Source organism: Bubalus kerabau, chromosome 3, assembly GCF_029407905.1.
Source record: "Bubalus kerabau isolate K-KA32 ecotype Philippines breed swamp buffalo chromosome 3, PCC_UOA_SB_1v2, whole genome shotgun sequence".
Taxonomy (NCBI): Eukaryota; Metazoa; Chordata; class Mammalia; order Artiodactyla; family Bovidae; genus Bubalus; species Bubalus kerabau.
The window spans coordinates 39,105,601-39,122,774 of NC_073626.1; the positions used below are offsets into that span (position 1 = coordinate 39,105,601).

Sequence of the window (17,174 nt, forward strand, 5' to 3'; positions counted from 1 at the left end):
GACTCCAATTCTAGTTCATCTAGTTCCTTGACTCACACTCAACAAGACCCAAAAAATATGAGTTCTCAATTATGTGAGTGTCACTTAGCTAGATGTTTCAGTCCAGTTGTCACTCGTTGTATTTGACTCTTTGTGACTCCATGGGCTGCAGCACACTAGGCCTCCCTGTCCACTGCCAACTCCCAGAGTTTACTCAAACTCATGTCCATCGAGTCAGTGATGCCATCCAACTATCTCCTCCTCTTGTCTTCCCCTTCTCCTCCCGCCTTCAATCTTTCCCAGCATCAGGGTCTTTTCCAATGAGTCAGGTGGCCAAAGTATTGCAGTTTCAGCTTCAGCATCAGTCCTTCCAATGAACATTCAGGACTGCTTTCCTTTAGGATGAACTGGTTGGCTCTCCTTGCAGTCCAGTCCTCAAGTCTTCTCCAATACCAAAGTTCAAAAGCATCAAAGCTAGATGCTTAGAGCTTTAAAAATCTAAACCATCCCTGACCGGAACTGTGACCTTTTGGGTGAGTAGTGATTGGGCGAAGTCTGTACAACCTGCCTGCCAGTGAGCAGTGCTAGCCCTCCAAAGTGCTAAGACTGGCAAACCGCTGAAAAGGAAAAGGGCAGGCTGTATCCTGCCTTCCTTCTGACATGAAAAGTCCCACAGATCATGGGCCTTTTTCAATGCCCCGGGACCACCTTCTCAATCTCGTGCTAACCTGTGGAGATGCTCTACCTGTTAGGGAGCTGATCCCTGACATGAGAGAGCATTGCGGCGCTTAGCCTAGGGCAAAAGCTGGAAACAATGAGACAACCTTTATGTTTAGGTTCTTAACCACGTAGCTCAAGGACGTGAACACTGCTCTTACAAGTTTAGAGTGAACAATTAGCTGTGGACTGCCTACTGAACGTCACAAAGCCAGCGCACGCCCCATCCGCGCTCAGTGCCGCTAGCGCGCACGCGCAGCAGAGAGCGCCGCCACGCAGGCGCACTGCAGCCCGGAACCCCGCAAAGTCGGGACTGGTTCTCCGCGGGTGAGCGGCGGGCGCGCGCGCGCGCGCGCTTTTTGGGCGCGCGAAGAAGGGGGCGCGCGCCATGGAGCAGCGGCTAGCTGAGTTTCGGGCGGCCCGGAAGCGAGCCGGGCTGGTGGCTGAACCCAGCACTTCGAGCCAGAGTACACAAACCTCGGGAGAGAAGGCAGAAGCAGCTACGACTCCCAAAGCACCCTCAAGCTGGCTAAAACGGTTCCTGGTGTGGAAACCGAGGCCACCGAGTGCCCAGGCCCAGCCCAGCCTCGCTCAGGTGAGAGGAGGGAGGCCTTACCCCTAAGGCACCTGGCTTCTGAAACGCCGACGTGGCCTCTGAGGCGACTCCGCCGAGGCTCCGCCCCGGCACCACGTGGTGGCCTGCAGGCCCCGCCCCCACGTCGTGGAATGGCCCGGCCCAGGCCACGCCCCCCGGGGCTGGAGAAGCCCGTGGACAGCGGCGGACAGTTTATGGGCTCGCAGAGAGTCAGACACGATTGAGGGACTAACACACTTTTCGCTAGCTGAGAGGGGCTGCTGGCGCCTCCCGCCGGCTCGGCGGCGGGGCCTCGCGTCTCCTGCCCCCTCCTGTTCTGCCCTGCAGAGTGACTTTGACATTTTCTTTCCAGCCAGGGACCCACGCAGCTTCGACTCCAGGCGGGAAGTTGAGGGTCTAGGGTCCCAGAAGAAATCACCTCTGCCCTTGCGTTATTCACAGCGAGTTGAGTGATCGTTGTGCCCTCGGTGGCTTTGGGAAACGTCTCCACAACCGTATGGGGCCACAGCCCTCTGCTAATGGAGGGGGAAAGGTCTAATTGGATGCTGATGAGAAGTGGCAGTAAATTAAAGCTTGATTTGATTTCGCATCTGGGCCACGTGCCCAAATAGCCTGCGCTTTAGAAATGGTGTTTGAATACAGAACTCGCAGAAGTGTGCTGACTGCCTGTGGTGGCAATGTGTTGTGTATCACTGTTGAAGTAGCGAAACCTACTCAAGTTTAACAATTAATGTTTAAGGCGAAAACAAGAGATTAGTATGATAGCTTTTACACCCTATTGTGAGTGTGTTAGTCGTTCAGTCGTGCCCGACTCCTTGCGATCCCATGGGCTGTAGCCTGTCAGTCTCCTCTGTTCATGGGATTCTCCATGCAAGAATACTGGAGTGGGTAGCCATTATCTTCTTCAGGGGATCTTCCTGACCCAGGGATCCCACACAGGTCTCCTGCCATTGCAGGCAGATTCTACTGTCTGAGCCACCAGGGAAGCCTCATTAGCTTTTGGTAATCTCTCATTCCTCTCTCTGTATCTTGGTTTTCATTCATGAGTAAAGTGGCAAGGTGACTCGAGTGTGAGATTGGAGCATGCATGTGGGAACACAGGACAAAACATCAAGGGGAAATCTGTGAGCTGGTCTTTGTACCTCCTAAGTGCAATAAGTGCCAGAAATTCCTTTTGGAAAGTAAAATGTGCCTTCAGATCAGATCAGTCGCTCAGTCGTGTCCGACTCTGCGACCCCATGAATCGCAGCACGCCAGGCCTCCCTGTCCATCACCAACTCCCGGAGTTCACTCAGACTCACGTCCATCGAGTCAGTGATGCCATCCAGCCATCTCATCCTCTGTCGTCCCCTTCTCCTCCTGCCCCCAATCCCTCCCAGCATCAGAGTCTTTTCCAATGAGTCAACTCTTACTCCTCTTAAAATTTCCTAAGTTCATGTATCATTGCACCACATCTGGTTATACGGATTTTTTTTTTTTTTTTTTTGGTAATCAAGGAGAACTTATTGTTACTTAGTTTGAATTAGATATTATTCTTCATGACACACAGGGTTCCTGCTGACTTGCAGAAAGAGTGTGCAGGGTTCAAACAATCCATTTCCTTGCATACAGTTTGTCTCAGGATGACTTTATTGTGGATTAGAACTCACAGAGCAAAATTGCTTAGGATTTTAGAATCCATTTCCTCTACCCCTTTTCTTCCCCACAGTTACAAAACATCTAGCCTACACAGTGAGTTTTTGACTTTATGTCTCATTTCCAAAGGAATATGAGATCACTAGAGGAGCTGAGCTTGGAGAAAATTTCTGTTATTAAAAGCCCCAAAACTAACTGATGGCCTGACAAAGGGATGAGAGGCAATGCTGGACCTCCTATGCTTCTTATCAGTTACTCTGTTTTTCATAAGGAACTTTGTCTAAAATTCATTTTCATTTACTCAGTTATCATTCTTGAGTTTGCTCTGGTGTGAAATTATCACTCAATTGCTCCCCACCCCCTACCCCTGCCAATTTCTGATCTATCTCTACCTAATAATTTTGGTGGCACATAGTGGTTTGTCTGAGATTTCTTTATCCTTCTATTTATAATTGCTTCTTTTTGCTGGCCATTGATACAGAGGCGTCCACCTCCTCCTTCCCTCACTCTTGAATTTAGCTTGGGGAAAAGTATTTCCCCCAAATAAAATATTTCTTTCTGCAGCAAGCTTCTACCACAGTGGGACAAAAATGCCTGTAACTTTTTTTTTTAATCCTGCCAAGCCCCCACCCCACCCCCATCTCCCTCCCCAGGCCCCCAGTGCACCATCTAGCCCCAGGGTCTATTGACCACACTCATCCTGCAACTCTTCCCTTCCAGGCCTTGGCTCAGGCTGGCCCACTGTTCAAATGCCCTCTTTCTTTGGCATGACCTAGCCAAGCACAGAGAAGGCGATGGCACCCCCTCCAGTGTTCTTGCCTGAAAATCGTATGGACGAGGAGCCTGGTAGGCTGCAGTCCGTGAGGTCGAGAAGAGTCGGACACAACTGAGCGACTTCACTTTCGCTTTTCAGTTTCATGCATTGGAGAAGGAAATGGCAACCCACTCCAGTGTTCTTGCCTGGAGAATCCCAGGGACGGGGGAGCCTGGTGGGCTGCCGTCTATGGGGTCTCACAGAGTCAGACACGACTGAAGCGACTTAGCAACAGCAGCAGCAGCAGCAGCCAGGCACAGGCTTTGCATCAGCGCTTCAGATCCAGGAGTCATCTCTTAAATTCTTCTTTTTTTCCCGCCAGCATTCATTCACTCAGTCACATGCCCACTATGTTCCAGCTACTGTCCTGAGTCCCAGGAGACAGTGCAATAAAGACAAGGCCCTGTTCTCTCAGAACTTGCTTTTGAGTTGAAAGAACAGAATGATGAATGCTACAAAAGGGAGGAAAATCCAGCGTGCTGTGATAGTGAATCAGGGGTGAGGGATGCAGAGTGTCACTTTAAATTGGGTGGGCAGGGAGGACCTCATAGAGGAAGTGACCTCACCATTTTTCTTAAGAAGGAGCCACTCTTAAGAAACCTGGGACAAGGACAAGGGCCCACATGGTGACATTTTTGCTGAGGTTTGTAGAAGAGGGAGCCAGCCAGGTGGTGTGAGGGAAAGGGCTTTCCTCTCAGAGGGAACCACAAGTGCAGAGGCTCTGAGGTGGGAAGACTTTGGTATTCCGGGAATGGAAGTCCCTTCCCTAAACGGCTCCATGTGTGCTGTGGTGCCTGTGGGGGCCACAAGCACTTTGACACACAGCTTGTACAGTAGGAGGTGCACTGCTTGGAGGCATCCCTGGAGCCCCCCTCTCCTTTGTTTGTTCCCTTTGCCAGTTTAACACCCCTACCCCTACCTCATCTCCTTCTAGCTCTCTAACCCTTCCCCTTAGCATCTCCCATGATGCCCTTAGTTAAGTAAAAAGGCCTTTGAAGGGAGATCATCCTAGGATCCTGGACCAACCTCATCTCTGCCTGTCACCAGCCATGTGACTTTAGGGGAGTTCCTTACATCTCAGTGCCTGCTGGGTTACAGGAGATCAGGCATCTCCTGTAACCCAGCAGGCACTGAGATGTAAGGTACTCAGTAAATGGTAGCCATAGCATTATTCTTATTAGTGTTCCTTTAATAATAAAATAAATTTAGTTTACTGTGACTTTCAAGTTGTGCACATTCAAGATGTGTTCTTTATCCATCAGTCCATCATTTCTCTCTGATCTCCTTGTCACCAGCCTCATCTCTGCCTACTCCTCTCTTACTGGGCCTCCTGCATGAGCTATTAACAATTTCCTTTCTTCTTCTCTTGCAGCCCATTCTCTGCCTGGCATCCAGAGTAGTCTTAAATACTAATCAGATTGTATGCGTTCCCTGCTAAGACCATCAGTGATTTCCATATTGTGCACACTGGTTGAATCTGAAAGGGACATTTATTTATTTAATAAATGTATATGGAGGGGGTGGGGAGTGTAGCTGATTATATGTCAAAGACCTTTCCAATCTAATTGGAAAGGTAATAATTGCAACACGTGCCAAGTCACTTCAGTCGTGTCTGACTTTTTGTGACCCTATGGATTGTAGCCCTCCAGGCACCTCTGTTCATGGGATTCTCCAGACAAGAATGCTGGAGTGGGTTGCCATTTTCTTCTCCAGGGGATCTTCCTGACCCAGGGTTGATGCTTAAAAAAAATAAATAAATAACAACCAAAGGTCTAACAATATAGAATTGCTAAAGCAGCATGAATCAGATGACCTATATATTTTTTGGAGATCAGATAACAGTTTTGGTCCCTTTTAAGTTGCCATGTGAAGAATACGGGATATAACTGAATAAATGAACTAAGTCTGCTCTGTACAGAAAACTTATGTGTGCAGTGCTGTTTGGCTCTGGAGACACCAAAAGATAATCAGCAACAGTAGGTGACCTCATGCAACAACTAGGGACACCTGTGATATATATTAAAAGAGAGACACTTGAATGACAAACGGTTTGGTACTCAGTGAGAAAGAGAGCCAGTTAGAACTCTGGGAGGCAGAGGGGCACCCTGCTTGATGGCCCCAGGGGTCAGGGTATACATAGTTCACCAGCTGAGTTTGCCTGGAGAGAGCAAGTTCCTGAGGAATGGAGAGGAATGTTCCCGGCCACAGATGGGCAATGTCTTTGGGTTATAAGACCAGAGGATTCATTTCTAGAGCAGTATATTGTGGATCATGTTGTTCAGGAAACTTTTTACAACATTATTTTACAAACTGCAAATCATGACTCATTTGTGGCTAGTGAAAAAAATTTTAAAGGTCTTATCCTAAATTAACTAAATGTCATTTTAAAAATAGAATAGAAAACCAAAGCTTCATATGTAATCAAAGTGATGTTATGTGAAGACTTTTTTCCTGATACACACACACATATATACACACTATATATATATATTTGGGGGGGGGGTTTGCAGTACAAAATGTATTTTTTATTGTGGGTCATACCCAAAAATTTTAGAAAATACTGGACTGGAGACCAAGCTCGCAAAAGCTCCTTAAATACCTCTGTCTCCCATTACAGCCTGCACAGGGGCCTGTGTTCTGGCACTTCTGTCTTTTGAGTGAATGCAAGGCCTTGGATTCCAGCCCAAGGAGTTTAAAATTTAACTGGTAGGCATTAAAAACATGTCAAAGGTTTGTGAGCAGAAGGTTGATGGATGTTGTGGCAGATTTATTTAGCAGCTGTACATGGTTTGGTGTGGGGAGAGATGGGTTAGAAGGAGGGGAGTCCAGTTAGGAGACCCTGGGGCCGTGTAGGATGGTCACAGGATGGAAAGGTTGTGGCTCTAATTGTGTGTGTGTTTTTTGTTTTGTTTTTTTAATGTGTAGAATAGTCCTCATTTTAGAATCATGCCACTCAACAACATTTTAGCTCATCTGATCCAATCAACAAACATATATTGATTCTGTGTGGGAAGCGTGTGCTGGGCTGCTGCCTTATCAATTACAGGGAGTTACTGGAGGGGCTACATTAGCTCCTCTTAGCAGCAGACTAATCTGATGAAATGTCTGTCTCAGATGGGAATCCACCTGAACGCTGTAAGGTTTTCCTCAAGTCACATCTCACTGATGGGTTTTGATTCAGAGCAGGATGCATGAGAGCTCTTGGGAGATAGTTGTCTTAGAGAGCAGGGCAAGAAAAACAGACGCCAATGACGGGACGCCTTCGCATGCAGAGACAGCTGCCTCTCCAGATGGGATTTGATCCCCTGGCCCCACTGTCCTTCATTCTTTCTTTGGTTTGTTGTGTGTCCTAGGGAGCAGCCGGGCCCGGGGGCCTCGAGTCACAGCCACCACGGAGTCCAGCCGAAGCCCCGCCACCGCCGCGGCCGCCACCACCGCCGCCCCTGACTCCACGGGACCGGTCTCTCCTGACCAGCGTCACCCTGTTGAAGGTGCTCCTCTGGTTGGTCCTGCTGGGACTGTTTGTGGAGCTGGAATTTGGCCTGGCCTATTTTGTCCTGTCCCTGTTCTACTGGATGTATGTGGGGATGCGAGGCCCCGAGGAGAAGATGCAGGGGGAGAAAAGTGCCTACTCGGTGTTCAACCCGGGCTGCGAGGCAATCCAGGGAAGCCTGACCGCCGAGCAGCTGGAGCGTGAGCTGCACCTGAGGCCTCTGCCGCGGAGATAGGACCAGACCGGCGGTGGCCCCCCAGGGCCCTCGCACCCCCTGGCTTTGACTGAGAACAGCTTGCGGGTCAGTCAATTGTGACCCCACAATTCCACACTTCCCCTGACCTCCTGCTACAGTTTTATCTCAGAATTTCTTTTTCATTTTGGTGAAACTTCTGGAAAGACACTCACTGTGGGTCTGATGCAATTTATAAAAATTACACACTCAAGACAGGAGACCTGTTTGTCTCTTTATTTGAGAGAGGCGATTCTTAGAACGCTAGGAGGGCTTTGGGGAGATAACTGTTGAAAATATTAAGCTGTTTGGAGTAATGGTTTGGTACATCAGAGCTATGTGTTAAAAGTAAATATTCTCTTTAAGTCTTTTTTTTTAGAATTAGTTACACTAAGTCCCCTGCATACATACATGACTTCTGTTCTAAGAGTGCATTTGTAAGTCCAATTTGTTCCAAGTCTAACACAGTTAGCCTAGGTACCCAACTAACCCAATTGACTATATAGTACTGTACTTTAATAGGTTTATAATACTTTTCACACAAATAATACATAAAAAGTAAAACATTTTTAATCTTATAGTACAGTAAGAGAAAGTACAATAAGTACAGTGAGAAAGTACTTGAAAAGTACAGTAGTGTGGCACAACAGCTGGCATACAGGGGCTGGCATCAAGTGAATGGGCAGGAAGCGTCACCGACTGGAGGTAGAGAAGTGGGAGACGGTAGAGCTGAAGGATCATCAGCAATAGGAGATGGAGGGTAAGCTGCAATGTCACTCACGCCTGATGTTGACGTCACTGGATTCAATTCCATCTATCCTCTTGAAAACACAGTCTTAGCGGTGTCTGAGTAGTAGCTCTTTTTTTTCTTGCCATAATGACCTGGTAGCACTGGATTGCATTCTGAACGGCTGCTGCAAACTTTGTGAACTAGTCTACATTCAGGTCCGGTGCCTCAAAAACTTAACAGGGCCTCTCAAAGAAAACCCCTTGACTATCTCCTGCATCATAGAGCTCTTCGGTTCTTCAGTTACTGCTTCCTCTTGTCTCTCTTTGTGCTTTCTCTGGGCCTCCAACTCCTTCAGGTCTTCATTAGTAAATCTTCATGTTGCACAGCAAGGAGTTCAGTGCAGTTGTCCTCTTGCAGATCTAGCTTGAAATAAAGAAACTATACTGCTGTGCTTATACAATACTGTACAGTGCACAGAAGCACAACCACTTGTAGGGGATGAACATGCATGACAGTATACGCCAGACACGTGAAGTGACACGAGACTGGACGTGCACACACATACTCTCATCTTTGAAAGTTCACAACTTGAAGGTTCGTATGCAGGAGACTTACTATAGTTAATTTTTAATTGACACATATTTGATTTACGCTGTTGTTAGTAGTTTCAGTTGTACAGCAAAGTGATTCAGTTACATATATATGTGCATGAATGCATTCTAGGTCACTTCATTCATGTCCGACTCTGCAACTCTGTGGACTGTAACCCACCAGGCTCCTCCGTCCATAGGATTCTCCAGGCAAGAATACTGGAGTGGGTTGCCATACCCTTGTCCAGGGGATCTTCCTGACCTAGGGATTTAACCTGCATCTCTTATGTCTCCTGCATTGGCAGGCAGGTTCTTTTTATCACTAGCACCACCTGGGAAGCCTGTATATATATATGTGTGTATATATATATATACACACATATATATATATATATGTATAGTGAAAGTGAAGTCGCTCAGTCGTGTCCGACTCTTTGCGACTCCATGGACTGTAGCCTACCAGGATCCTCCATCCATGGGATTCTCCAGGCAAGAGTACTGGAGTGGGTTGCCATTTCCTTCTCCATATATATGTATATACATGTATATATATATATAGTCTTCTTCAGATTCTTTTCCCATGTAGGTTACTATAACATATTGAGTATAGTTCTCTGCTCTGTACAGCAGGTCCTTATTTATTATCTATTTTAGGTGTAGTAGTATGTATCTGCTAATCCAAAATTCCTACTTTTCCCCTCCCCCCGAACTTTCCCCTTTTAACCATAAATTTGTTTCCTATGTCTATGAGTCTATTTCTGTTTTGTAAATAAGTTCATTTGTATTGTTTTTAAGACTCCACATATAAGCAATACCATATGATATTTGTCTCTCTCTGTTTGACTTATTTCACTTAGTATGATAATCTCTAGGTCCATCCATGTTGTTGCAAATGGCAGTATTTTTTCTTTTTTATGGCTGAGTAATATTCCATTTTATGTTTATACTACATCTTCTTTATCTGTTCATCTGTCAATGACATTTAGGTTACTTCCTTGTCTTGGCTATTGGAAATAGTGCTGCAGCGAACATTGGTGCCCATGTATCTTTCCAAATTATGATTTTCCCTGGACGTATGCTTAGGAGTGGGATTACAGGATCACATGGTAACTCTGTTTCTAGTTTTTTAAGGAATCTCTGTATTATTCTCTTTGGTGGCTGTACCAGTTTACATTTTCCCCAACATTGTAAGAGGGTTCCCATTGCTCTACACCCTCTCCAACATTTATTATTTGTAGACTCTTTGATGATGGCCATTCTGACTGGTGTGAGGTGATACCTCATTGTAGTTTTGATTCGCATTTCTCTAATAATGAGCAGTGTGGAACATCTTTTCATGTGTCATTTGGCCATCTGTATATCTTCTTTGGAGAAATGTCTTTTTAGATCGTCTGCCCCTTTTTTGTTTGAGTTTTTTTTTTTTTTTTAATTGAGCTGTATGAGCTGTTTGCATATTTTGGAGGCTAATCCTCTGTGAAAAATGCTATTGGTAATTTGATAGGGATTGCACTGAATCTGTAGATTACTTTGGGTAGTAAAATCATTTTTGACAATATTGATTCTTCCAGTCCAGAAACAGGGTATCTGTCCATCTGTTTGTGTCATCTTTGATTTCTTTGATCACTTTCTTAAAGTTTTCTGAGTACAAGTCTTTCATCTCCTTCAGTTCAGTTCAGTTCAGTTCAGTCACTCAGTTGTGTTCAACTCTGCGACCTCATGAATTGCAGCATGCTAGGCCTCCCTGTCCATCACCAACTCCCGGAGTTCACTCAAACTCATGTCCTTCGAGTTGGTAATGCCAAACAGCCATCTCATCCTCTGTTGTCCCCTTCTCCGCCTGCCCCCAATCCCTCCCAGCATCAGGGTCTTTTCCAATGAGTCAACTCTTTGCATGAGGTGGCCAAAGTATTGGAGTTTCAGCTTTAGCATCAGTCCTTCCAGTGAACACCCAGGACTGATCTTTAGAATGGAGTGGTTGGATCTCCTTGCAGTCCAAGGGACTCTCAAGAGTCTTCTCCAACACCACAGTTCAAAAGCATCAATTCTTTGGTGCTCAGCTTTCTTCACAGTCCAACTCTCACATCCATACATGACCACTGGAAAAACCATAGCCTTGACTAGATGGACCTTTGTTGGCAAAGTAATGTCTCTGCTTTTGAATATGCTATCTAGGTTGGTCATAACTTTCCTTCCAAGGAGTAAGCATCTTTTAATTTCATGGCTGCAATCACCATCTGCAGTGATTTTGGAGCCCAAAAAGATAAAGTCTGACACTGTTTCCCCATCTATTTGCCATGAAGTGATGGGACCAGATGCCATGATCTTAGTTTTCTGAATGTTGAGCTTTAAGCCAACCTTTTCACTCTCCACTTTCACTTTCATCAAGAGGCTTTTTAGTTCCCCTTCACTTTCTGCCATAAGGGTGGTGTCATCTGTATATCTGAGGTTATTGATATTTCTCCCGGCAATCTTGATTCCAGCTTGTGCTTCTTCCAGTCCAGCGTTTCTCATGATGTACTCTGCATATAAGTTAAATAAGCAGGGTGACAATATACAGCCTTGACGTACTCCTTTTCCTATTTGGAACCAGTCTGTTGTTCCATGTCCAGTTCTAACTGTTGCTTCCTGACCTGCATATAGGTTTCTCAAGAGGCAGGTCAGGTGGTCTGGTATTCCCATCTCTTTCAGAATTGTCTACAGTTGATTGTGATCCACACAGTCAAAGGCTTTGGCATAGTCAATAAGGCAGAAATAGATGTTTTCTGGAACTCTCTTGCTTTTTCCATGATCCAGTGGATGTTGGCAATTTGATCTCTGGTTCCTCTGCCTTTTCTAAAACCAGCTTGAACATCTGGAAGTTCATGGTTCATGTATTGCTGAAGCCTGGCTTGGAGAATTTTGAGCATTACTTTACTAGCGTGTGAGATGAGTGCAGTTGTGTGATACTTTGATCATTCTGTGGCATTGCCTTTCTTTGGGATTGGAATGAAAACTGACCCTTTCCAGTCCTGTGGCCACTGCTGAGTTTTCCAAATTTGCTGGCATATTGAGTTCAGCACTTTCACAGCATCATCTTTCAGGATTTGAAATAGCTCAACTGGAATTCCATCACCTCCACTAGCTTTTCCATTCATCTCCTTAGGTAGGTGTATTCTGAGGTATTTTGTTCTCTTTGATGTGATGATAAGTAGGATTGTTGCCTTCATTTCTCTTTCTGATCTTTCACTGTCAGAGGATAGGAATGCAGGAGCTTTCTGTGTATAATTTTTATATCCTGTATCTTTACCAGATTCATTGATGAGCATGAGTAGTTTTCTGGTAGCATCTTTAGGATTTTCTATGTAGAGTATCATGTCATCTGCACACAGTAATTATTTCCTTTTCGATTTGGATTCCTTTTATCTCTTTTCTTCTCTGTTTGCCCTCTCTTCCTGCTCTGTTGGTTGCTTGGCCTGAAATGTTTCAGCACTGGAGTCTACAGGCTTTTGGTTGGGGCCAAGTCTTGGTGCCAAAATGGTGGCCTCCAGGAGAGCTCACGCCGATGAATATTCCCTGGTACCTCCACCACCAGAGTCCCTGTACCCACAGTAAGCCACGGCTGCCCCATCCTCACACCTCCTCAGGAGACCCTCCAAGACCAACAGGTGGCTCTGGCCCAGGCTCCTATGACATCACTGCCTTCACCCCGGGCTCTAGCACGAGATGCTGTGTGCCCTCTCCAAGAGCGGAGTCCCTGTCTCACCCAGTCCTCAGACTCCTACAACAAGCCCCACTGGCCTTCAAAGCCAGATGGTCTTGGGGCTCCTCCTCATGGTTCTTGACCTTGAGACTGGGGAGCCTGGCTTGGGACTCAGAGCTTTCACTCCTGTGGGAGCACTTCTGTGATATAATTATTCTTCAGTTTGCAGGTTGCCCACTTGGGGGGTGTGGGATTTGATTATATTGTAAATGCACCCCTTCTACCATCGCATGGTTTCTTCCTTGTGTCTTTGGATGTAGAAAATCTTTTTGTTTTTTTGGTAGATTCCAGTCTTCCTTTTTTTTGTGGGGGGAGCGGGGGCGGCATGCGCTTCCCTGATAGCTCAGTTGATAAAGAATCCGCCTGCAATGCAGGAGACCTCAGTTTGATTCCTGGATTGGGAAGATCCCCTGGAGAAGGGATAGGCTACCCACTCCAGTATTCTTGGGCTTCCTTGGTGGCTCAGCTGGTAAAGAATCTGCCTTTAATGTGGGAGACCTGGGTTTGATCCCTAGGTTGGGAAGATCCCCTGGAGAAGGGAAAGGGTACCCACTCCAGTGCTCTGGCCTGGAGAATTCCATGGACCATATAGTCCATGGGGTCGCAAAGAGTCAGACACAACTGAACGACTTTCACTTTCAGTCTTTTATTGATAATTGTTCAGCAATTGTGAGTTTGGTGTACTTGTGAGAGGAGGTGAGTTCAAGGCCTTCCTACTCTGCCATTGTGTCTCTAAGTCCTTTCATATCATTTTTATAGCATTTTTTCCTCTGGAAAGTTGAAGTTGGAAGTTTTGGGATTTTTCTTGTTTTGGGTTTCCCTGCCCCTCCCCTTTCTGCTGTCTATCTTGCCTTTTTGGTTATTAATGCTGTTGAAACATCTGTTTCTCAGAAACAGACTCCCATTTGCCCATCACTATTTTTTATACCCATTCCAGTCCATTTCAGTTCGCTGATTCCTAGAATGTCGACATTCACTCTTGCCATCTCTTGTTTGACCACTTCCAATTTGCCTTGATTCATGGACCTGACATTCCAGGTTCCTATGCAATTTTGCTCTTTACAGCATTGGACCTTGCTTCTATCACCAGTCACATCCACAGCTGGGTATTCTTTTTGCTTTGGCTCCATCCCTTCATTCTTTCTGGAGTTATTTCTCCACTGATCTCCAGTAGCATATTGGGTACCTACTGACCTGGGGAGTTTCTCTTTCAGTATCCTATCATTTTGCCTTTTCATGCTGTTCATGGGGTTCTCAAGGCAAGAATACTGAAGTTCACGACCCAGATAATCACGATGGTGTGATCACTGACCTAGAGCCAGACATCCTGGAATGTGAAGTCAAGTGGGCCTTAGAAAGCATCACTATGAACAAAGCTAGTGGAGGTGATAGAATTCCAGTTGAGCTATTCCAAATCCTGAAAGATGATGCTGTGAAAGTGTTGCACTCAATATGCCAGCACATTTGGAAAACTCAGCAGTGGCCACAGGACTGGAAAAGGTCATTTTTCATTCCAATCCCAAAGAAAGGCAATGCCAAAGAATGCCCAAACTACCACACAATTGCACTCATCTCACATGCTAGTAAAGTAATGTTCAAAATTCTCCAAGCCAGGCTTCAGCAATATGTGAACTGTGAACTTCCTGATGTTCAAGCTGGTTTTAGAAAAGGCAGAGGAACCAGAGATCAAATTGCCAACATCCACTGGATCATGGAAAAAGCAAGAGAGTTCCAGAAAAACATCTATTTCTGCTTGATTGACTATGCCAAAGCCTTTGACTGTGTGGATCACAATAACTGTGGAAAATTCTGAAAGAGATGGGAATACCAGACCACCTGATCTGCCTCTTGAGAAATTTGTATACAGGTCAGGAAGCAACAGTTAGAACTGGACATGGAACAACAGACTGGTTCCAAATAGGAAAAGGAGTACGTCAAGGCTGTATATTGTCACCCTGCTTATTTAACTTATATGCAGAGTACATCATGAGAAACGCTGGGCTGGAAGAAGCACAAGCTGGAATCAAGATTGCTGGGAGAAATATCAATCACCTCAGATATGCAGATGACACCACCCTTATGGCAGAAAGTGAAGAGGAACTAAAAAGCCTCTTGATGAAGGTGAAAGTGGAGAGTGAAAAAGTTGGCTTAAAGGTCAACATTCAGAAAACGAAGATCATGACATCCGGTCCCATCACTTCATGGGAAATAGATGGGGAAACAGTGAAAACCATGTCAGACTATATTTTTCTGGGCTCCAAAATCACTGCAAATGGTGACTGCAGCCATGAAATTAAAAGACGCTTACTCCTTGGAAGGAAAATTATGACCAACCTAGATAGCATATTCAAAAGCAGAGACATTACTTTGGCAACAAAGGTCCGTCTAGTCAAGGCTATGGTTTTTCCTGTGGTCATGTATGGATGTGAGAGTTGAACTGTGAAGAAGGCTGAGTGCTGAAGAATTGATGCTTTTGAACTGTGGTGTTGGAGAAGATTCTTGAGAGTCCCTTGGACTGCAAGGAGATCCAACCAGTCCTTTCTGAAGGAGATCAGCCCTGGGATTTTTTTGGAAGGAATGATGCTAAAGCTGAAACTCCAGTACTTTGGCCACCTCATTGGAAGAGTTGACTCATTGGAAAAGACTCTGATGCTGGGAGGGATTGGGGGCAGGAGGAGAAGGGGACGACAGAGGATGAGATGGCTGGATGGCATCACTGACTCGATGGACGTGAGTCTGAGTGAACTCTAGGAGTTGGTGATGGACAGGGAGGCCTGGCGTGCTGCGGTTCATGGGGTCGCAAAGAGTCGGACACCACTGAGCAACTGATCTGATCTAATTTTTTATACTCCTCAGTTATTCTACCTCCACTCAGTAAGGGAAGATTAGAGAAGACGACGTTCTAAGTGACAGGTGTGGGGAGAGACTTCACAAAATCAAAAATACTGGTAGATTTGATAAATGGCTATTAATGATGAATCCAGCAAGAAAAAATTTTTGAGCACGTACAAAGGGAAGCTCTGGAAGTGGAACTCCTGACTTACTGGCTGCTTGGGTTGTTTCTTATATTCTAAAGACTCGAGAGTGACTGATGTCTTTGGCTGTGGGCCTCTGGTGGGAAATTATGTAAATCGTAGTAATCAGCCATACTCTGTATTCTGGCCTTTTCCAGGGTGAACCTACAGCCGGGGCTCATTAAAATCGGGCGAAGCAAACCATTGAATTTTTTTTTTTTTTAACACAAATCATACTGATTAGTAAGAGGACTCAAGCTTGAAAGCAATAGTTTTTTCCAAACTTCAGATTTTAAGAAATTAATGTCTCCTTGGTAGGTTTTCAGAATTTGGTTATTCTTATATTGGGAAAGTAACTTTAATATCCAGATGTTACTAAATAATGGAGGTCTATTTTCTTTGTGGGATCTTAGTGCCCCAACCAGGGGTCGAACCCACACCCTCTGCATTGGAAGGATAATTAAACACTCGACTGCCAGGAAAGTCCTGTAGGTCTGTTTTCTTTTTTTAATTCTTGCCTGATTTACTTATAGCAAAATCCTAATTTAAATTCAACTTTTGTTCATTGAATGCCAACACTCTACTAGGTACCTGCGATAGAATAATGAAAAAAGCAGCCATTTTCCCAGTTCTTGGAGCATTCAGTCTAACTGGAAATGGGGTGGTAGTCAAAATAAAACAAGCAAGGCCAGTAATCGAGTGAGATAAGTTTTAGTTGTAGGAATATGGAGCAGATATTCTCATGAATCACACTTAGTAGACAATTAACCCCATGTGTTATATTCAGTAGGTCCTTTTTGATTATCTATTTGATATATATTTGGCTTCCCAGGTGGCTCAGTGATAAGGAATCTGCCTGCCAATGCAGGAGACCTGAGTTCGATCCCAGATTGGGAAATGGCAACCCACTTGCCTGGGAAATCCCATGGACAGTGGAGCCTGGTGGGCTAGTCTGTGGGACTGCAAAGTTGGACACGACTTAGCAGCTAAACAACAACAAACCCCATGTGTTATATTTAGTAGGTCCTTTTTGATTATCTATTTGATACATATTAGTGTGTATATTTAGCCCTCCTTGAATATTTACTTGCATTGCTCCTCTCCAGCCCCTTCCTAATTGGGAATTTGTCCTTCAGAGTTATCCCTTGAGCAGAAGGTTCCCTTAGCTCATCAAGAATTCTTGAGACTTCCCTGGTAGTCCAGTGGTTAAGACTTTGCCTTCCAATGCAGGGGGTGCAGGTTCGATCCCTAGTCAGGAAGCTAAGATCCCTCATACCTTGTGACCAAAAATCCAAAACAAGACAGAAACAATATTGTAACAAATTCAATAAAGACTTTAAAAATGAGCCACATCCAAAAAAAAAATCTTAAAAAAAATTTTTTTAAAGTCTTTTATTCTGTGACTCTTGTCTGAACTGGACCTGTAGAACGTATGGGAAGCAGATGAATTCCTATTAATCATGCAAGTTTCTATTAAGATACATGATTTTGTCTTCTGATTTATTTTCTCAAGGCTTTCTTCATCTTGATATTTTACTTGGGCTTTTCTATTTCATAACACCCAAATACCAAAAAGAAATATCTTTCCCTGATCAAAGGTTTGCTGCAAAGCCCAGGGCAATAAGTATTATTCTAG

General features: G+C 45.0%; 1 protein-coding gene across 1 annotated transcript; it reads left to right on the plus strand.

Moving 5' to 3' along the window:
* Positions 1-958: 958 nt before the first annotated feature.
* SAYSD1 (SAYSVFN motif domain containing 1) lies at positions 959-7,675 on the plus strand. Its single transcript, XM_055571491.1, has 2 exons — positions 959-1,291; positions 7,094-7,675. The coding sequence occupies exons 1-2, from the start codon at positions 1,085-1,087 to the stop codon at positions 7,466-7,468; spliced, it is 582 nt and encodes a 193-aa protein (XP_055427466.1). The 5' UTR covers positions 959-1,084; the 3' UTR covers positions 7,469-7,675.
* Positions 7,676-17,174: the final 9,499 nt, after the last annotated feature.

What these genes read in the sequence shown, in the direction of transcription:
- SAYSD1 (XM_055571491.1), top strand. Translation starts at nt 1,085, where the DNA reads ATGGAGCAGCGGCTAGCTGAGTTTCGGGCGGCCCGGAAGCGAGCCGGG. An exon ending in CCCAGCCCAGCCTCGCTCAG is followed by an intron (nt 1,292 to 7,093) that starts GTGAGAGGAGGG and finishes TGTGTGTCCTAG; the next exon opens with GGAGCAGCCGGGCCCGGGGG.